The sequence below is a fragment of the Somniosus microcephalus genome, chromosome 30 (assembly GCF_052327205.1).
Source record: "Somniosus microcephalus isolate GS21.2 chromosome 30, FLI_Smic_1.0, whole genome shotgun sequence".
Taxonomy (NCBI): domain Eukaryota; kingdom Metazoa; phylum Chordata; class Chondrichthyes; order Squaliformes; family Somniosidae; genus Somniosus; species Somniosus microcephalus.
In genome coordinates this window covers 654,701-676,010 of record NC_141016.1, presented here as the reverse complement: position 1 = coordinate 676,010, position 21,310 = coordinate 654,701, and the positions used below count along the sequence as shown (strand labels likewise).

At 53.5% G+C, this 21,310-nt stretch overlaps 1 protein-coding gene across 1 annotated transcript in view; it reads left to right on the top strand.

Moving 5' to 3' along the window:
• Positions 1–21,310, top strand: part of LOC147097839 (cell division cycle and apoptosis regulator protein 1-like) — a gene marked incomplete at its 3' end in the record, with an annotated part of 65,812 nt that overhangs the window by 8,697 nt on the left and 35,805 nt on the right. Inside the window, exons 2-9 of the mRNA XM_085970786.1 lie at positions 3,596–3,710; positions 4,349–4,416; positions 8,290–8,399; positions 9,274–9,388; positions 11,058–11,193; positions 12,238–12,361; positions 16,273–16,413; positions 18,722–18,947. Coding sequence (XP_085826912.1) covers positions 3,674–3,710; positions 4,349–4,416; positions 8,290–8,399; positions 9,274–9,388; positions 11,058–11,193; positions 12,238–12,361; positions 16,273–16,413; positions 18,722–18,947 — 957 coding nt within the window. The remainder of the gene's footprint in view (positions 1–3,595; positions 3,711–4,348; positions 4,417–8,289; positions 8,400–9,273; positions 9,389–11,057; positions 11,194–12,237; positions 12,362–16,272; positions 16,414–18,721; positions 18,948–21,310) is intronic.

Below are 21,310 nucleotides of genomic sequence, written 5' to 3'. Positions count from 1 at the left end.
ATCGATCCTATTTTCTCTCTGATACAATCTATCCTATTTTCTCTGATACAATCTATCCTATTTTCTCTCTGATACAATCGATCCTATTTTCTCTCTGATACAATCTATCCTATTTTCTCTCTCTGATACAATCGATCCTATTTTCTCTCTGATACAATCGATCCTATTTTCTCTCTCTGATACAATCGATCCTATTTTCTCTCTCTGATACAATCTCTCCTATTTTCTCTCTCTGATACAATCTATCCTATTTTCTCTGATACAATCGATCCTATTTTCTCTCTCTGATACAATCGATCCTATTTTCTCTCTCTCTGATACAATCTATCCTATTTTCTCTCTGATACAATCGATCCTATTTTCTCTCTCTGATACAATCGATCCTATTTTCTCTCTGATACAATCGATCCTATTTTCTCTCTGATACAATCTATCCTATTTTCTCTCTCTCATACAATCGATCCTATTTTCTCTCTCTGATACAATCGATCCTATTTTCTCTCTGATACAATCGATCCTATTTTCTCTCTGATACAATCTATCCTATTTTCTCTCTCATACAATCGATCCTATTTTCTCTCTGATACAATCGATCCTATTTTCTCTCTGATACAATCTATCCTATTTTCTCTCTCATACAATCGATCCTATTTTCTCTCTGATACAATCGATCCTATTTTCTCTCTGATACAATCGATCCTATTTTTTCTCTCTGATACAATCGATCCTATTTTCTCTCTCATACAATCGATCCTATTTTCTCTCTGATACAATCTATCCTATTTTCTCTCTCTGATACAATCTATCCTATTTTCTCTCTGATACAATCTATCCTATTTTCTCTCTCTGATACAATCTATCCTATTTTCTCTCTGATACAATCGATCCTATTTTCTCTCTGATACAATCGATCCTATTTTCTCTCTCATACAATCGATCCTATTCTCTCTCTCATACAATCTATCCTATTTTCTCTCTGATACAATCGATCCTATTTTCTCTCTCTGATACAATCTATCCTATTTTCTCTCTGATACAATCTATCCTATTTTCTCTCTCTGATACAATCTATCCTATTTTCTCTCTCTGATACAATCGATCCTATTTTCTCTCTCTCTGATACAATCGATCCTATTTTCTCTCTGATACAATCTCTCCTATTTTCTCTCTCATACAATCGATCCTATTTTCTCTCTCTCATACAATCTATCCTATTTTCTCTCTGATGCAGTCCATCCTATTTTCTCTATGATATAATCTGTCCTATTTTCTCTCTCTGATACAATCTATCCTATTTTCTCTCTGATACAATCGATCCTATTTTCTCTCTGATACAATCTCTCCTATTTTCTCTCTGATACAATCTCTCCTATTTTCTCTCTCTCATACAATCGATCCTATTTTCTCTCTCTGATACAATCTATCCTATTTTCTCTCTCTGATGCAGTCCATCCTATTTTCTCTATGATATAATCTGTCCTATCTTAAATACTCGTTGATTGATGGTATATATGGGACAGAAGCAAGCCATTTGGTGCAACCTGTCCATGTCGACGTTTACGTTGTACTCGAGCCTCCTCCCGTCTTTCCTCATCTCACTCTTATCAGCATAACCGTCTATTCCCTTCTCCCTCAGATGCTTGTCCAGCCTCCCCTTAAATGCATCCAAACTATTCGCTTCAACCACTCCCTGTGGCAGCGAGTTCCACATTCTCACCACTCTCTGGGTAAAGAAGTTTCTTCTGAATTCCCTATTGGATTTCTTGCTGACTATCTTATATTGATGGCCTCTTGTTCTGCTCTTCCCCACAAGTGGAAACATTATCCACTCTGTCAAAACCTGCCATCATTTTAATGACATCTATTAGGTCACCCCTCAGCCTTGTCTTTTTAAGAGAAAAGAGACCCAGCCTGTTCATCCTTTCCTGATGTATACCTTTGCATTTTTAGTATTATCCTTGGAAATCTTTGCACCCGCTCCAGTGCCTCTATATACTTTTTTATAATATGGCGACCATTTTCTCTCTCATACAATCTATCCGATTTTTTTCTCTGCTGTCGTCTACTCCTTTTCTTCCTGTAATACCTTTCTCTGAGCGTATTTTACTTTTCACTTTTGATGTTCAGGTTCCTCCGTGTAGCTGCCACTGGTGCTTCCAATTAGCTAAGTTCCATACCTCATTGGTTCTTCTCCTGTTGCTGGGTATTGTGGTAGTTTGCGACAAGTGGCGGTATTTGTGTTCATCAATGGAAAACAACCCAGAAATTCCCCCTCCCATCACAGCAGCCAACCTACCCTACTGCGAGTCGGCTCCAGGTGCTGCTCACTCGTTGACATTTCCTGATAACCGTCCTAAATGACTAGTTTGGACCCGTGTCCAACTGTGCCACCTTGATTTAGAGACATGTTCTATACTTCCCTTTTCATGCCGCTAATCACCCTTTAGACCAATGAATGGCCCGTTCTGTGACAAGTTTTTTTAGGCCCAATGTCCTGTAATTTCTGAGGTCAGGCAGAAAGGAAGATCCCATCCACCACCCCCTCTCGGGGAGCAGGCTGTCTCTGATGGCACTCCGCCCGTTTACACGAGTTCCACATAGTGGAGGCTGTGGGCCTTTGTTTTCTGCATGGAGGGGCCTTGTCTGGTGGAAGATCTGACTCCCCAGGAAATTATGCCCTCTGAAGGCATGAGTCCTGCTGGAGGCGTCAAGAAAGCCCCAAACCTCCTTACTCGGGTAAGGGAAACAAACCTTCCCCGAGAGGCCCACCTGCTCCATTTGAGGCGCAGAAGATTATGATGTGATGATTTTTGCTGAGCTCTCGCTGAGCCTCTCGCCAGCTGTCAGAGCGCACTGGCAGGGCTCTGGCGCACGCACTGAAGCTGCGATGTGCCCTCTCCCGGCCCCTGCTGGACGCCCGTTGCCCCGCACGCGGCCCATTGGACCGTGGTCATGCGGGGATTCCACTCCCCCTGGTGGCGCAGTTTCAAGCTTCTCCCGTGTTTTATCTAACACTGGCACCTCGCTGCCCTGCCCCCGGCGTTAGGATTGTCACCCTCGTGTCTCTGACGGGAACTACAAGGAGCTGTTCATGGTTGCGATCAGACAGTGGCCCCTTTCACACCGGGGAGGACCCAAGGGCTGAGTTAGTGGAACTCATCAATGGCTGTGCTGGGACTGGTTAGTGCCACGTGGACTCTCCATCAGGAACGGGTGAGACTGTTGTTTGAGGACAGTGAGGGGCACGGCTGTGATTGTTGAAGCTTCCTGACCAGGCTCACACTTGAAGACGGCCCATATACTGGCCTCTGGATCGAATCCTGTCAAGGGACTCGCACCTTCAGGAGGGGAAGGAACAGAATTGGAGTGCGGTGCTGGGTCTTTAATAAACAATAGGACAGTGGTTGCGGGTTCTCTTTAAGACGTCTTGCTAGACGCAGGCGGCAGTGTTGACAGACTGGAGGCTTCCCCGTCGTGTCTTGAGTGAATCGCCGCCGTGCTTTAGACTGGGGACATGTTGGTGATTATAGAGCGAGCTCTCCGTGCAATCCAGGTTCCAGTGTGTGAACTGTCTCTAATCCCTTTTGTTTCTCAGGTGAATTTCAGCTGAGTCAGACACAACCTTCTGAGGGACGACACCCTGTGCTTGTTTGGTGAGGAGTACAGAGGATCAATGTGGGGCAATCAGTTTCAGTCTGCAGCCAAGGCAGGTGCGTACTTGCTGAGTGAGTCTGGTATTGTCTAAACTGTGGTTATTCGACACAACAGCAAAAATCACACAAAGGCAGCACTCTAATATTTGCTTCATCACCTCTAAGCATTCCCAGCGCCACCCTTCACCTCCTCTCCACTTCGGCCTCTGGCACCTTGTTTCCCATTCTCCCCTCAACCCCTCGTCGTTCCTGGTCATGCCCCCCAGCACCCCATCTCTTAGTTCCTAGTCCGGTGCTCCCCATCTCTTGCCACGTTCTCTTTAGCAGGCTGAGTGCCACTGTGCATGTACAGCAGCGCTGTGGGACAGTTGGCAGGCATTGAAACCAAATGCTGTGCTCCCTGGCGACCTGCAGTAACAGTAGGGGCTTCTGGTGTGCACCGTGAATACTGAGACGTTCAATAAGAACGCAAGCTATGGCAGCAGGTTATCTAAAGAGAAGCTCTTGACGTGGTATGTGAAGGAATGCTGAGTGCCGGCATCACGTGCTTTCTGGAGAGGAGGATGGGCGCAAAAGTGGCACCCTCCTCCCTCACGAGGCCTTCCCCTCTCCCCTCCTACCCCCTCCCCCAGGGCTGGGTGTATAAACTCTGTGCGAGATGCTGACTAAATTTGATGTCTGTATTCTTCCCCTAGGTGCTCATGGCCAGCAACAGTCGCTGCTGGGACCCGGGCCACCATCCATACAACAGGCCTTGCTACAGGTAACTGCACCACACAGGGGCCAAGCTACTGTCCGACCGGGCTCACTGGGTGGGGGGGGGGGGGCGTAAATGGTGAGTGCCCTTGCTCGGGGGGGGGGGGGGGGGGTAAATGGTGAGTGGCTTCACTCGGGGTGGGGGGGGGTGGGTAATGGTGTGTGTCCTCGCTCTGGGGGGGGTGGTAATGGTGAGTGGCTTCACTCGGGGGGGTGCCGGGTAATGGTGTGTGTCCTCGCTCTGGGGGGGGGGTAATGGTGAGTGGCTTCACTCGGGGGGGTGGGTAATGGTGTGTGTCCTCGCTCTGGGGGGGGGGGGTAATGGTGTGTGTCCTCGCTCTGGGGGGGGGTAATGGTGTGTGTCCTCGCTCTGGGGGGGGGTAATGGTGTGTGTCCTCGCTCTGGGGGGGGGTAATGGTGAGTGTCCTCGCTCTGGGGGGGGTAATGGTGTGTGTCCTCGCTCTGGGGGGGGTGGGTAATGGTGTGTGTCCTCGCTCTGGGGGGGGGGGTAATGGTGTGTGTCCTCGCTCTGGGGGGGGGGTAATGGTGTGTGTCCTCGCTCTGGGGGGGGGTAATGGTGTGTGTCCTCGCTCTGGGGGGGGGGGTAATGGTGTGTGTCCTCGCTCTGGGGGGGGGGTAATGGTGTGTGTCCTCGCTCTGGGGGGGGGTAATGGTGTGTGTCCTCGCTCTGGGGGGGGGGGTAATGGTGTGTGTCCTCGCTCTGGGGGGGGGGTAATGGTGTGTGTCCTCGCTCTGGGGGGGGGGGTAATGGTGTGTGTCCTCGCTCTGGGGGGGGGGGGTAATGGTGTGTGTCCTCGCTCTGGGGGGGGGTAATGGTGTGTGTCCTCGCTCTGGGGGGGGGTAATGGTGTGTGTCCTCGCTCTGGGGGGGGGGGTAATGGTGTGTGTCCTCGCTCTGGGTGGGGGGGGTAATGGTGTGTGTCCTCGCTGTGGTGGGGGGGTAATGGTGTGTGTCCTCGCTCTGGGGGGGGGTAATGGTGTGTGTCCTCGCTCTGGGGGGGGGTAATGGTGTGTGTCCTCGCTCTGGGGGGGGGGGTAATGGTGTGTGTCCTCGCTCTGGGGGGGGGTAATGGTGAGTGGCTTCACTCGGGGGGGGGGGTAATGGTGTGTGTCCTCGCTCTGGGGGGGGGGTAATGGTGTGTGTCCTCGCTCTGGGGGGGGGTAATGGTGAGTGTCCTCACTCTGGGGGGGGGTAATGGTGAGTGTCCTCACTCTGGGGGGGGGGGTAATGGTGTGTGTCCTCGCTCTGGGGGGGGTGGGTAATGGTGAGTGCCCTCACTCTTGGGGGGCTGGGTAATGGTGTGTGTCCTCGCTCTGGGGGTGGGGGGTAATGGTGAGTGCCCTCACTCTTGGGGGGCTGGGTAATGGTGTGTGTCCTCACTCTGGGGGGGGGGGGTAATGGTGAGTGCCCTCACTCTTGGGGGGCTGGGTAATGGTGAGTGCCCTCACTCTGGGGGTGGGGGTTAATGGTGTGTGTCCTCGCTGTGGTGGGGGGGTAATGGTGAGTGCCCTCACTCTGGGGGTGGGGGGTAATGGTGTGTGTCCTCGCTGTGGTGGGGGGGTAATGGTGTGTGTCCTCACTCTGGTGGGGCGGGGGGATAATGTTGGTGAGTGCCGTGTATTTCTGGATTTGCTGATTGACTTCACATTGCACAGCGTGAGCCTGCTTCAGAACCTGTCCAGGTTATCGGTGGTAGAATTGCAATCCTGCTGAGTTACCTCTGCTTAAAGAACCACCCGTGTACATCGGAGCCAGACTAAATGTAGAGGGTGCCTTTGCGGTGAAATGGTGGTGTGTCCGGGTGGATGTGTGTAATATGATTTTCCTCTTCAGCTGTGCTCACCATTTGCAGCCCTGTGGACTTTTTGTGTTGATCAAGGTGAGAGGTGTTGGTTTTGCGGAGTAGAACTCTTCCAATTTCAAGCTCCCAGTCTCAGCATCGAGCCTTTCCAGCTCCGGTATAATTGCTCTCTGATAGTGTTTTTATCCTGGGTTATGTACGGGGCTGGTGCAGCTTGACCCCTGCATCATCTCTCTGATCTTTTCTAACATTTAACTGTTTTCTATTCAGTAGTTTGCAGGCCATTTGCCACATCCCCCTCTGTGACTGCTCCATCTACTGTTTGTCTTCCCTCCTTTGTTTCTAACTCCCTACCTCACTAAAATGCCTTTCTATCTTTCAGCCTTCACTACTGATGAAAGGTGCCCCACAGCTTGTCTGTTCTCTCGGCAGATGCTGGCTGGCCTGCTGTGTATTTCTTCCTCTGCGGATGCAGGTCTCGGTGTCATTAATGTGCCAAGTGCTGCTGTCAGACGAAAGCACGAGCTGAGAGGCAGAGCACAATCGAACCCCTGTACATTTACCTGATTTTTGGATATTAAGGGAATCGAGGGATATGGAAATAGTGCGGGAAGGTGGAGTTCAGTTAGAAGATCAGCCATGATCTTACTGAATGGCGGAGCAGGCTCGAAGGACCGAATGGCCTACTCCTGCTCCTACTTAGGTTCTTAACTCGCAAAGCATGTAACTCTCAGTAGCTATTTTCCAAGTTAATTGTCATTGCATCAAAGCATAATAACTAGGCAGACTAGATTATGATATTTGATCTGAGCTTCCGACCCCATATCCTCTCCATCACAAAGATCGGCTACTTCCATATCTGGCAGTGCAGTAAACAGTGAGGAAGATAGTGATAGACTTCAAGAACACGTAGACAGGCTGATGGAATGGGCGGACATGTGGCAGATGAAATCCAACTCCGAAGTGTGAGGTGATACATTTTGGTGGGAAGAATGAGGAGAAACCAGACACATGAAATGGTACAATTCTAAAGGAGGTGCAGGAACAGAGAGACCTGGGGGTGTTTGTGCACAAGTCTCTGAAGGTGTCAGGACAGGTTAACAAAGCAGTTAATAAAGCACGTGGGATCCTGGGCTTTGTAACTAGAGGCAGAGAGAACAAAAGCCAGGAAGTTACAATAAACATTAGTCCGGCCCCAGCTGGAGTATTGTGTCCAATTCCAGGCACCACACTTTAGGAAGGACGTGAGGGTTTGGAGAGGGTGCAGAAGAGATTTACTAGTATGGTACCAGGGATGAGGGATTAAAGTTACGTGGAGAGACTGGAGAAGCTGGGGTTGTTTGGAGCAGTGAAGGCTAAGAGGAGATTTGATGGAGGTGTTTAAAATCATGAAGGGGTTTAGATAGAGTAAATAAAGAGAAATTGTTTCCAGTGGCAGAAGGGTCGGTAACCAGAGGACACCGACTTAAGGTGATTGGCAAAAGAACCAGAGGTGACCTGAGGAAAAACTTTTACGGAGCGAGTGGTTAGGATTTGAACGCGCTGCCTGATAGGGCGGTGGCGACAGATTCAATAGTAGCTTTCAAAGGGAATTGGATAAATACTGGAAGGAGAAAAAATTGCAGGGATATGGGGAAAGAGCGGGGAGTGGGACTGACTGGGATTGCTCTTCGAAAGAGCCGGTGCAGACTCGATGGGCCGAATAGCCTCCTTCTGTGATGTAAGATTCTACGTACTTATCAACCATGTAAACAACTAACAGCATAATTAGGATTTCTACCATGCAATTGTAGTGGGTGTATATGTCTCTCTGATGTGGTGTCCCAGGTTCATTAAAAAGCTGGAATGTACATGTGCAGGATCAGACTCAGTTGGGATGCCCTTGCAGTCGAATATCTGTCTTCCAATGGAGGGTAATCATGGATTGTGCCGCAGCACTTTTGAGAGCAGGAAAGGATGCTTCCATGGAAAGGCTCTGTAGTGTGTGGTCTTTAAGGGGTGCTGCTAGAGATTTGCTGTCCCTTTAAATGATGATACCGGTTCTGTTGCTATTGGCAGGGCCACCAGCAGGCGGGCCAGTCGCAGAAGCAGCGGGTGTTTACAGGAGTGGTCACAAGCCTCCACGACTACTTTGGGTTCATTGATGAGGAAGTGTTGTTTCACCTGAAGTAAGTGGTGCATGAACCAGTAGAGAGTGTAGTGACGCGGGGCTCCTTTAATGGCGCTGGCGAGGCGCGGGGCTCCTTTAATGGCGCTGGCGAGGCGCGGGCTCCTTAATGGCGCTGGCGAGGCGCGGGGCTCCTTTAATGGCGCTGGCGGAGGCGCGGGGCTCCTTTAATGGCGCTGGCGAGGCGCGGGGCTCCTTTAATGGCGCTGGCGAGGCGCGGGGCTCCTTTAATGGCGCTGGCGAGGCACGGGGCTCCTTTAATGGCGCTGGCGAGGCGCGGGGCTCCTTTAATGGCTGCCATTATTCCTGTCCTGTTGGGGTCTGAGCACAGACCCCAGTTGCTGCGAGTTTGATCACCGGTCTCTGCCACGGTGCCTCTGGGTTAACGAGGAGAACATTCCCCCGGGGCCCCTGCTTCTGATCGCTGCAAGACCACGTCCAATGAGGGCTAATCTCAGCTGTGATGCCCACAGTCATCAAATAGCCAGCCAGAATGCACCAGCCAAGCTCACACGAGGAATAGCCACTGTGGTGAGGAGCCAGAGTACCTGCGGGACCGAGTCTCCTGTGCCTGCACGGAATGTGCCCTCTAATTTTTATTTTCGGTGCACGGTCCCTTTAAATTTGCTGCGCTGCATCTTTTCTGGCGGAACAGCTGTTGAGCGGCTGGCGCAGGACCTTACGATCGATTTATGCACCCCCCCCCCCCTCCCTTGAGGGACCGCGCCCCCTGTGCCACACACCCTGTGATCTCTGGCCCGTGCCCACTTTGAACTGCCCCAGTCATGGGAGGTTGTGACCTTTGCTGGCAGCGATGAGCAGGTTAAGCAGCATGTGGAAGCGAGTTCTGATCTGTGCGTGTGTTTGTATTGCAGTGTGGTGAAGGGACGGATGCCCCAGGTTGGGGAGCGAGTGCTGGTGAAGGCTGTGTTCAACCCCAGTCACTCGGTGAAGTGGAGTGCGCTCAAAGTCCAGGTGCAGCCCACTCAGGTACAGGCTTTAGTGGAGCAGGGAGGGAACCACATCAGTGAAAGGCAGGCGGGCACAAGCTGACCGTTCAGGCAGTTGGATTGCTTTTTCCCGGAACAGTCTCCCCATGTTGTGAGGCGGCCTGGAGCCAGACATCTGCTGGAGCCACTGCTTGGTAGAGTGTGAGGCAGGGCCTGGCACTGAGATTTAGACCTGCCCTCCCCCCTCTCGCCGAGCCCCCCTCCCCCCCCCCCCTCGCCGAGCCCCCCTTCCCCCCTCGCCGAGCCCCCCTCCCCCCCTCGCCGAGCCCCCCTCCCCCCCTCGCCGAGCCCCCCTCCCCCCCTCGCCGAGCCCCCCTCCCCCCCTCGCCGAGCCCCCCTCCCCCCCTCGCCGAGCCCCCCTCCCCCCCTCGCCGAGCCCCCCTCCCCCCCTCGCCGAGCCCCCCTCGCCGAGCCCCCCTCCCCCCTCGCCGAGCCCCCCTCCCCCCCTCGCCGAGCCCCCCTCGCCGAGCCCCCCTCCCCCCCTCGCCGAGCCCCCCTCCCCCCCTCGCCGAGCCCCCCTCGCCGAGCCCCCCTCCCCCCCCCTCGCCGAGTCCCCCCCTCCCCCCTCACCTCCCCCCCCTCGCCTCCCCCCCTCCCTCGCCCCCCCCTCGCCGCCCCCCCCCCTCGCCGAGCCCCCCCCCCCTCGCCGAGCCCCCCCTCCCCCCCTCGCCGAGCCCCCCTCCCCCTCTCTGCATGGCAGCCAGTCCGGCTTTTCCTCGCCATTAGTATCGGTCCCGCTGTCGATCAAGACGCGAATATGAACTCTGCTTCGCTCTTGTCTGGAGCGACGGTGAGACTTAATATTCGGGCCAGTGTTATGTTACATATTTGTGTAAGTGGCTCTATCGGAAATTCAAGCACTTTTCCTAGGTTGGAAAACACAGCCTGCGCTATGCTTTCATGTGACTTCATACAGTAAGATCTGTTCAGCTTTGAGCTGAATTGTGTAGATTTTGTTTTTAACCCAACTTTTTAGACTAAGCAAAATATTTTAATTACCGTTTTAAGTGGCTTTCCTGAGGTGGAGATAAGACCCTCCATTGTGGGGGAGGGCGATTCTCGGATTTATATAATTTAAATATTCGATGCAGATGCTGAAACTCTCGGGTGTGGCTGGCCTGCGGACGGGCTCGCTCAGCTTTCTGTTTGGCACCGATCAGCTGTGGCGGATTCTTGATGCGATTCTATTGTTGTGGGTGGCAGCGGCTGGGGGGTGTTTGTGTCGCGGGGGGGTGTTGGGGGGGTGGGGGGGTGTTTGTGTCGCGGGAGTGGGGGAGGTCGTCGTGGCGGGGGCTGTCTCCACTAATGTCCCCTTTGCTTTGCAGGCCTGATTTGAGCCGCAGTGGAAAGGAGGAGGTGCTGCCCGCCCCCCCCCTCGCTGGAAGCCCAGTGCAGCCCCCCCCTGTTGAATCTACAGGAGGGCTTGTGTCTAACCCGTGAGGGGCAGCGATGCAGGTTTGCCCAAATCCGTGCTGTATCGGGCAAAGTTTAAACACTGTGTGCATCTCTGCTCCTCCATCAGGGCGCCACTATAGCTGGCTGAGATTCCACAACGCTTGCGATCCCACCCTATTGCCGAACCCACCCAGTGTAAGGACTGGGACAGTTGTCCTTGTATTGACTGCTTTTTTTGTGATTGTTTTTTGCAGAATCCGTCGCACATGTTGTCTGGTCAGAAGCAAGGCATTCTGGGAGCAAAACCACAGCCACAGCCCCTGCTCCAAGGTCCGCGCATTCCCTCCTTGTTATCCTCGCAGCCTCTGCTCTCCCAGCTCCCTCACAAACGTGAGTATGGATCACCCAGGCACGCGCCTGGACATAGGAGGCCACGGTTTGGCCACTAGTCAGGGGGCTACGAGAAGACCCACCGAGGTCCACGTATAGTAACACACATCCCGCACAACCCATTCCTGACACTCGCCCCGCAGCCTGCCCCCCACCCCCTCGCTCCGCAGTCTGATCCCCCCCCCCCAACCGCGTCCCGCAAACTGTCTCGCCCCGCGGCCTGACTCGCGCACCCCCCCCCCAGCCTGCCCCCCACCCCGCGGCCTGACACCCCGCCCCACAGCCTGACCCCCCCCCCAACCGCGTCCCGCAAACTGTCTCGCCCCGCGGCCTGACTCGCCCCCCCCCCAGCCTGCCCCCCACCCCCTCGCTCCGCAGTCTGATCCCCCCCCCCAACCGCGTCCCGCAAACTGTCTCGCCCCGCGGCCTGACTCGCGCGCACCCCCCCCCCCCCAGCCTAACCCCCACCCCGCGGCCTGACACCCCGCCCCACAGCCTGACCCCCCCCCCCCCCCCCAACCACGTCCCGCAATTTGTCTCGCCCCGCGGCCTGACCCCCCCCTTTGCCCGTGGCCTGACCCTCCCAACCCCTCGCCCCCCCCCCCGCAGCCTGACCCGCCCCGTGGCCGGACCCCCCGCGTCAGGACTCGCCCCTCACCCCATGGCTGGACCCCTCCACCCCCTGCGGGTGGCTCCCCATCACCCTCGGTGTTGTCATGGCCTTGGAACGACACCAGCGAAGGAATTCCTGGCGCAGATGCTCCCAAACTGTCAGAAGAGCTGTGCCTGAGGGCTGGGTTGCAGTACTCGCCCAGGTCACGCTTCACCCGTAATCCAATCGTCCAAGTGTCCTCGGAACATTCCTCTCGCTCTCACTGAGCCCAGATAGAGATGTTAAATTGTTGAGTTTAAACTAAAGTTCTACATATAAAATGATGAGCGTTTTGCTGACCCTTGAGTAACCTCTGATTGTCCGCCCCTTGTGTGATGAACGGTAACTGTGCTGTTTGAACAGACCCTCTCTCTCTCTCTCTCTCTCTCCAGCCGGTTTGCTGCAGCCTTTGGTTCACTTGAGCCCCCACGCCCAGCTCGGCCGCAGGTTGGATTTGGGACTACGGTCAATGGGCAGGAATGGCCGAATGGATATTGGTCGGAGAGGCGACAGGAGGTAGGTGTGTCTGTCCTGTGCTGTGATAGCATTTGTGGTGGTGTGAGGGGAGTTGATGCTTGTCGGGTGTGGTATTGTGGGGTGGTACGGTGGGGGTGGGTTCTCCAACCTGTGCCAAAGACCTAGGTGCCCAGATGGACTGGGCAGAGCTCAGAGACACTGAGCCAAGGTCCCTCCAATTGCTCGGAGTTGGCACTTGTGGTGCAGTTTCTCAGCGGCTGCCCAATGGTACCTCGCCCGTGGGCACTCGGAGAGAACCTGGGCTGTCGGTGTCAGCGACTGAGGGGCATCACAGCCGAGCTTGATTGTATCCTCACCCAAACCACACTGTCCAGCAGAGGTTACTAGTTAGTGACGTGCGAGTGTAAGCTCACACCGTGTGTCACAGTCTCAGTCTGTGAGTGAGAGCTCACGCTGTGTCACAGTCTCAGTCTGTGAGTGAGAGCTCACGCTGTGTCACAGTCTCAGTCTGTGAGTGAGAGCTCACACCGTGTGTCACAGTCTCAGTCTGTGAGTGAGAGCTCACACCGTGTGTCACAGTCTCAGTCTGTGAGTGAGAGCTCACACCGTGTGTCACAGTCTCAGTCTGTGAGTGAGAGCTCACACCGTGTGTCACAGTCTCAGTCTGTGAGTGAGAGCTCACGCTGTGTGTCACAGTCTCAGTCTGTGAGTGAGAGCTCACGCTGTGTGTCACAGTCTCAGTCTGTGAGTGAGAGCTCACGCTGTGTGTCACAGTCTCAGTCTGTGAGTGAGAGCTCACACCGTGTGTCACAGTCTCAGTCTGTGAGTGAGAGCTCACGCTGTGTCACAGTCTCAGTCTGTGAGTGAGAGCTCACGCTGTGTCACAGTCTCAGTCTGTGAGTGAGAGCTCACGCTGTGTGTCACAGTCTCAGTCTGTGAGTGAGAGCTCACGCTGTGTCACAGTCTCAGTCTGTGAGTGAGAGCTCACACCGTGTGTCACAGTCTCAGTCTGTGAGTGAGAGCTCACGCTGTGTCACAGTCTCAGTCTGTGAGTGAGAGCTCACGCTGTGTCACAGTCTCAGTCTGTGAGTGAGAGCTCACGCTGTGTCACAGTCTCAGTCTGTGAGTGAGAGCTCACGCTGTGTCACAGTCTCAGTCTGTGAGTGAGAGCTCACGCTGTGTCACAGTCTCAGTCTGTGAGTGAGAGCTCACGCTGTGTCACAGTCTCAGTCTGTGAGTGAGAGCTCACGCTGTGTCACAGTCTCAGTCTGTGAGTGAGAGCTCACGCTGTGTCACAGTCTCAGTCTGTGAGTGAGAGCTCACACCGTGTGTCACAGTCTCAGTCTGTGAGTGAGAGCTCACGCTGTGTCACAGTCTCAGTCTGTGAGTGAGAGCTCACACCGTGTGTCACAGTCTCAGTCTGTGAGTGAGAGCTCACGCTGTGTCACAGTCTCAGTCTGTGAGTGAGAGCTCACACCGTGTGTCACAGTCTCAGTCTGTGAGTGAGAGCTCACACCGTGTGTCACAGTCTCAGTCTGTGAGTGAGAGCTCACGCTGTGTCACAGTCTCAGTCTGTGAGTGAGAGCTCACGCTGTGTCACAGTCTCAGTCTGTGAGTGAGAGCTCACGCTGTGTGTCACAGTCTCTGTGAGTGAGAGCTCACGCTGTGTCACAGTCTCAGTCTGTGAGTGAGAGCTCACGCTGTGTGTCACAGTCTCTGTGAGTGAGAGCTCACGCTGTGTCACAGTCTCAGTCTGTGAGTGAGAGCTCACGCTGTGTCACAGTCTCTGTGAGTGAGAGCTCACGCTGTGTCACAGTCTCAGTCTGTGAGTGAGAGCTCACGCTGTGTCACAGTCTCAGTCTGTGAGTGAGAGCTCACACCGTGTGTCACAGTCTCAGTCTGTGAGTGAGAGCTCACGCTGTGTCACAGTCTCAGTCTGTGAGTGAGAGCTCACGCTGTGTGTCACAGTCTCAGTCTGTGAGTGAGAGCTCACACTGTGTCACAGTCTCAGTCTGTGAGTGAGAGCTCACGCTGTGTCACAGTCTCAGTCTGTGAGTGAGAGCTCACACTGTGTCACAGTCTCAGTCTGTGAGTGAGAGCTCACACTGTGTCACAGTCTCAGTCTGTGAGTGAGAGCTCACACCGTGTGTCACAGTCTCAGTCTGTGAGTGAGAGCTCACACCGTGTGTCACAGTCTCAGTCTGTGAGTGAGAGCTCACGCTGTGTGTCACAGTCTCAGTCTGTGAGTGAGAGCTCACACTGTGTCACAGTCTCAGTCTGTGAGTGAGAGCTCACACCGTGTGTCACAGTCTCAGTCTGTGAGTGAGAGCTCACACCGTGTGTCACAGTCTCAGTCTGTGAGTGAGAGCTCACACCGTGTGTCACAGTCTCAGTCTGTGAGTGAGAGCTCACGCTGTGTGTCACAGTCTCTGTGAGTGAGAGCTCACGCTGTGTCACAGTCTCAGTCTGTGAGTGAGAGCTCACGCTGTGTCACAGTCTCAGTCTGTGAGTGAGAGCTCACACCGTGTGTCACAGTCTCAGTCTGTGAGTGAGAGCTCACACCGTGTGTCACAGTCTCAGTCTGTGAGTGAGAGCTCACGCTGTGTGTCACAGTCTCAGTCTGTGAGTGAGAGCTCACGCTGTGTGTCACAGTCTCAGTCTGTGAGTGAGAGCTCACGCTGTGTGTCACAGTCTCAGTCTGTGAGTGAGAGCTCACACCGTGTGTCACAGTCTCAGTCTGTGAGTGAGAGCTCACGCTGTGTCACAGTCTCAGTCTGTGAGTGAGAGCTCACGCTGTGTCACAGTCTCAGTCTGTGAGTGAGAGCTCACACCGTGTGTCACAGTCTCAGTCTGTGAGTGAGAGCTCACGCTGTGTCACAGTCTCAGTCTGTGAGTGAGAGCTCACGCTGTGTCACAGTCTCAGTCTGTGAGTGAGAGCTCACGCTGTGTCACAGTCTCAGTCTGTGAGTGAGAGCTCACGCTGTGTCAGTCTCAGTCTGTGAGTGAGAGCTCACGCTGTGTCACAGTCTCAGTCTGTGAGTGAGAGCTCACGCTGTGTGTCACAGTCTCAGTCTGTGAGTGAGAGCTCACGCTGTGTCACAGTCTCAGTCTGTGAGTGAGAGCTCACGCTGTGTCACAGTCTCAGTCTGTGAGTGAGAGCTCACGCTGTGTCACAGTCTCAGTCTGTGAGTGAGAGCTCACGCTGTGTCACAGTCTCAGTCTGTGAGTGAGAGCTCACACCGTGTGTCACAGTCTCAGTCTGTGAGTGAGAGCTCACGCTGTGTCACAGTCTCAGTCTGTGAGTGAGAGCTCACGCTGTGTGTCACAGTCTCAGTCTGTGAGTGAGAGCTCACGCTGTGTCACAGTCTCAGTCTGTGAGTGAGAGCTCACGCTGTGTCACAGTCTCAGTCTGTGAGTGAGAGCTCACGCTGTGTCACAGTCTCAGTCTGTGAGTGAGAGCTCACGCTGTGTCACAGTCTCAGTCTGTGAGTGAGAGCTCACGCTGTGTCACAGTCTCAGTCTGTGAGTGAGAGCTCACGCTGTGTCACAGTCTCAGTCTGTGAGTGAGAGCTCACGCTGTGTCACAGTCTCAGTCTGTGAGTGAGAGCTCACGCTGTGTCACAGTCTCAGTCTGTGAGTGAGAGCTCACGCTGTGTCACAGTCTCAGTCTGTGAGTGAGAGCTCACGCTGTGTCACAGTCTCAGTCTGTGAGTGAGAGCTCACGCTGTGTGTCAGAACTGATCCTTATTATAAAAAAAAAAAAAAAAAGCTCCATTTCTGGAAGTTTATTCAAGAAACATTAAACTTGAAGCAAAAGTATTCAAACTGGGATGTTACAAACTCTAATTTCAATGTTAGGGAGAGGGGACTGTTCCTGACTTCTCATTTTACAGATGAAAAATATACATTTGTCTGTCCGTGTTTGCTCATTTCTCCTTTTTCTGAAACAGGGACAATTACAAGCGGATGGGCGGCCAGGGCAGCTCCCAGAAACGGTACCAGGATATGGCGTCAGGAGAAGGGCCGGCAAAAAAGGCACGGCATTACATCCCCTCGTACAGCGTGCAGTACTCCCGCTTCCCCTTGGACAGGTACTGGCCTTTTCAATGCTGACGTGCTCTTTGGTTGGCAGCTGCCCACACTGCTGAGCCCCTGGCACAGGTTATATTGGTGGTTCATTTTCACATCTCCTCCCCCACGGGTACTCGCTTGTGCCAGGCTGCTGGAATGGCTGCTCACCTGAGTCGGGCAGTGAGTGTTGACGGGTGATTGGCTTACTGAGGCCTTCACTGTTGAATGTTGGCTTATCCTCCCCTGCATACTTTCCACGGGTGGGTCTGTGATTCCCCACAGGGTGATGGGACACGGGTCGGTCTGTGATTCCCCACAGGGAGATGGGACACGGGTCGGTCTGTGATTCCCCACAGGGTGATGGGACACGGGTGGGTCTGTGATTCCCCACACGGTGATGGGACACGGGTGGGTCTGTGATTCCCCACAGGGTGATGGGACAAGGGTCGGTCTGTGATTCCCCACAGGGAGATGGGACACGGGTCGGTTTGTGATTCCCCACAGGGTGATGGGACAAGGGTCGGTCTGTGATTCCCCACAGGGTGATGGGACACGGGTGGGTCTGTGATTCCCCACAGGGTGATGGGACACGGGTGGGTCTGTGATTCCCCACAGGGTGATGGGACACGGGTGGGTCTGTGATTCCCCACAGGGTGATGGGACACGGGTCGGTCTGTGATTCCCCACAGGGTGATGGGACACGGGTCGGTCTGTGATTCCCCACAGGGTGATGGGACACGGGTGGGTCTGTGATTCCCCACAGGGTGATGGGACACGGGTCGGTCTGTGATTCCCCACAGGGTGATGGGACACGGGTCGGTCTGTGATTCCCCACAGGGTGATGGGACACGGGTCGGTTTGTGATTCCCCACAGGGTGATGGGACACGGGTCGGTCTGTGATTCCCCACACGGTGATGGGACACAGGTCGGTCTGTGATTCCCCACAGGGTGATGGGACACGGGTGGGTCTGTGATTCCCCACAGGGTGATGGGACACGGGTGGGTCTGTGATTCCCCACAGGGTGATGGGACACGGGTCAGTCTGTGATTCCCCACACGGTGATGGGACACGGGTCGGTCTGTGATTCCCCACAGGGTGATGGGACACGGGTCGGTCTGTGATTCCCCACAGGGTGATGGGACACGGGTCGGTCTGTGATTCCCCACACGGTGATGGGACACGGGTCGGTCTGTGATTCCCCACAGGGTGATGGGACACGGGTCGGTCTGTGATTCCCCACACGGTGATGGGACACGGGTCGGTTTGTGATTCCCCACACGGTGATGGGACACGGGTCGGTTTGTGATTCCCCACAGGGTGATGGGACACGGGTCGGTCTGTGATTCCCCACAGGGTGATGGGACACGGGTCGGTCTGTGATTCCCCACAGGGTGATGGGACACGGGTCGGTCTGTGATTCCCCACAGGGTGATGGGACACGGGTCGGTCTGTGATTCCCCACAGGGTGATGGGACACGGGTCGGTCTGTGATTCCCCACACGGTGATGGGACACGGGTCGGTTTGTGATTCCCCACAGGGTGATGGGACACGGGTCGGTTTGTGATTCCCCACAGGGTGATGGGACACGGGTCGGTTTGTGATTCCCCACAGGGTGATGGGACACGGGTCGGTCTGTGATTCCCCACAGGGTGATGGGACACGGGTCGGTTTGTGATTCCCCACAGGGTGATGGGACACGGGTCGGTTTGTGATTCCTCACAGGGTGATGGGACACGGGTCGGTTTGTGATTCCCCACAGGGTGATGGGACACGGGTCGGTCTGTGATTCCCCACAGCGTGTTAGGACACGGGTCGGTCTGTGATTCCCCACACGGTGATGGGACACGGGTCGGTTTGTGATTCCCCACAGGGTGATGGGACACGGGTCGGTTTGTGATTCCCCACAGGGTGATGGGACACGGGTCGGTTTGTGATTCCCCACAGGGTGATGGGACACGGGTCGGTTTGTGATTCCCCACAGGGTGATGGGACACGGGTCGGTTTGTGATTCCCCACAGCGTGTTAGGACACGGGTCTTGCCACCTTTTCCTGGAGAATGGGAACTGGGCGCAAGCCGAGGATGGGAGCTCAGACCCTTCGGTTGTACCAAGCTGGTGAGATGGGTAGCAGGGGTCTCCGGGTGAATTGAGGGCTGTTGATGGGATCAATAGGCTGTGAGCTACATCCAGGACCTTCCATTTGGGGGCAGTGGGCTCAATCACTAATCGTATATTGTGGGGGGGTCTCGACATTGTGTTTAATGTGAGGGATTGCCTGCTCCATGTCAGTCCCTGTTAATGCAGTGTTCTTTCCTTTCACCGACAGCTCTGCTTGTGATGCGATCGAGGTTCAGCGCCGATACCCCTGCCTGCACATCCCAGACACATTCTTCGATACCAGGCTGTGCTGGGTGAATACATTCCCATTGACCGAACCTTTACAATTAGGCCAGAAGTGTGTGTTCCATGTGATGGAGGAGGGGGCTGAACCGACTGAGGGACAGGAGATTCAACTGGAACCCGCTGATGCAGATTCCACCTACAGTGCCAAGGTAAGCTGACCCCTTTCTGGGATGGAAACAGAAAGCTGAGCCTTCAGAGACCCCTGTACTCACGCTACAATACTGCCTGCACAGTTTGAACAAGGGAGTTTGGCAGTGCTAAATGGTACATTCTTCAACGCAAGGAGTCTAGGGATTAAAGAAGATGAGCCGAGGGCACAGATAGACACGTGGGAGTATGATATTGCTATTACTGAGACATAGCTGAAAGAAAGGCAGGAATGGCAGCTCAACATTCCTGGTTATTGGGTTTTCAGACGAGATAGGGGGATAAAGAAGGAGGGGTCACAATATTGATTAAAGTAACAATTACAGCTGCAAGGAGGGATGATATCTTCGAAGGATCATCCAATGAGGCCCTATGGGTTGAACTGAAAAGCAAAAAGGGGGCAGTTGCACTGCTGGGAGTGGACTGTAGACCTCCGAACAGTCAGGAGGATAGAAGAGCACATATGTAGGCAAATTTCTGAGACATGCAAAAATATGGCAGTAATAGTAGGGGATAGCAACTTCCCTAATATTAACTGGGATAAAATTAGTGTGAAAGGTATAGAGGGAGCAGAATTCTTAAAATGCATTCAGGAGAACATCTTTAGCCAGTACGTAGCGAGCCCAACAAGAGAGGAGCCAGTTCTGGGCCTAGTTTTGGGGAATGAAGCTGGGCAGATGGAAAAGCATCAGTGGGGGAGCATATTGGTGGTAGTGATCATAATTCAGTTAGATTTAGCGTAGTTATGGAAAAGGAGAAGGATAGACCAGGAATAAAAGTTCTCAATTGGGAAAAAGCTACTTTTACTAAGCTGAGAGGTGATTTTGCCAAAGTAGACGAGACAGAAACTCGAAGGTAAATCAGTGTCAAGAGCAGTGGGAGGCATTCAAGGAGGAGATAGTGAGGGTTCAGAGCAAGTATATTCCCTTGAAGAAATCTTCATTTAGAAAGACACGGATTAATCAGGGACAGTCAGCATGGATTTGTTATGGGAAGGCCGTGTCTGACTAATTTGATTGAATTTTTTGAGGAGGTAAGGAGGGCCGATGCGGGTAGTGCGTTTGATGCAGTGTTTTTGGATTTTAGCAAGGCTTTTGATAAGCTTCCGCAAGGCAGACTGGTCATGAAAGTAAAAGCCCATGGGATCCAAGGCAAAGTGGCAAGTTGGATCCGAAATTGGCTCAGAGGCAGGAAACAAAGGGTAATGGTCGATGGGTGTTTTTGTGACTGGAAGGCTGTTTCCAGTGGGGTTCCGCAGGGCTCAGTACTGGGTCCTTTGCTTTTTGTGGTATATATACCAACGATTTGGATTTGAATGTAGAAAGTATGATTAAGTATTTGCAGACGATACAAAAATTGGCTGTGTGGATGATAATGAAGAAGAAAGCTGTAGACTGCAGGAAGATATCAATGGACTGGTCAAGTGGGCAGAACAGTGGCAAATGGAATTCAATCTGGAAAAGTGTGAGGTAATGCATTTGGGGAGGGCTAACGGGGCATGGGAATACACATTAAATGGTCGGACACTGAGAAGTGCAGAGGATCAGAGGGACCTTGGAGTGCATGTCCACAGATCCCTGAAGGTAGCAGGACAGGTAGATAAGGTAGTTAAGAAGGCATACGGGATACTTGCCTTTATTAGCTGAGGCATAGAATACAAGAGCAGGGGGGTTATGCTTGAACTGTATAAAACACTAGTTAGGCCACAGCTAGAATACTGCGTGCAGGTCTGGTCACCACATTACAGGAAGGATGTGATTGCACTAGAGAGGGTGCAGAGGAGATTTACGAGGATGTTGCCTGGGCTGGGGAATTTTAGCGATGAGGAAAGACTGGATAGGCTGGGGTTTTCTTTGGAACAGAGGAGGCTGAGGGGAGACCTTATTGAGGTGTATAAAATTATGAGGGGCCTAGATAGAGTGGATAGGCAGGACCTATTTCCCTTAGCAGATAAACAGGGAGCATAGATTTAAAGTAATTGGTTGGAGGTTTAGAGGGCATTTGAGGAGAAATCTTTTCACCCAGAGGGTGGTGGGGACCTGGAACTCACTGCCTGAAAGGGTGGTAGAGGCAGAGACCCTCACCACATTTAAAAAATACTTGGATAGGCACTTCAAGTGCCGTAACCTACAAGGATAGGGACCAAGTGCTGGAAAGTGGGATTAGGCTGGATAGCTTTTTGTCGGTCAGCGTGGACACGATGGGCCGAATGGCCTCCTTCTGTACTGTAAAATTCTATGGATGTCACTCAGAGTAGGTAATAACACATTAAACAGGCCTGCACAGTGCAGGACCCCTGTCCACAGGCTCTCTCAGTGCAGGACCCCTGTCCACAGGCTCTCTCAGTGCAGGACCCCTGTCCACA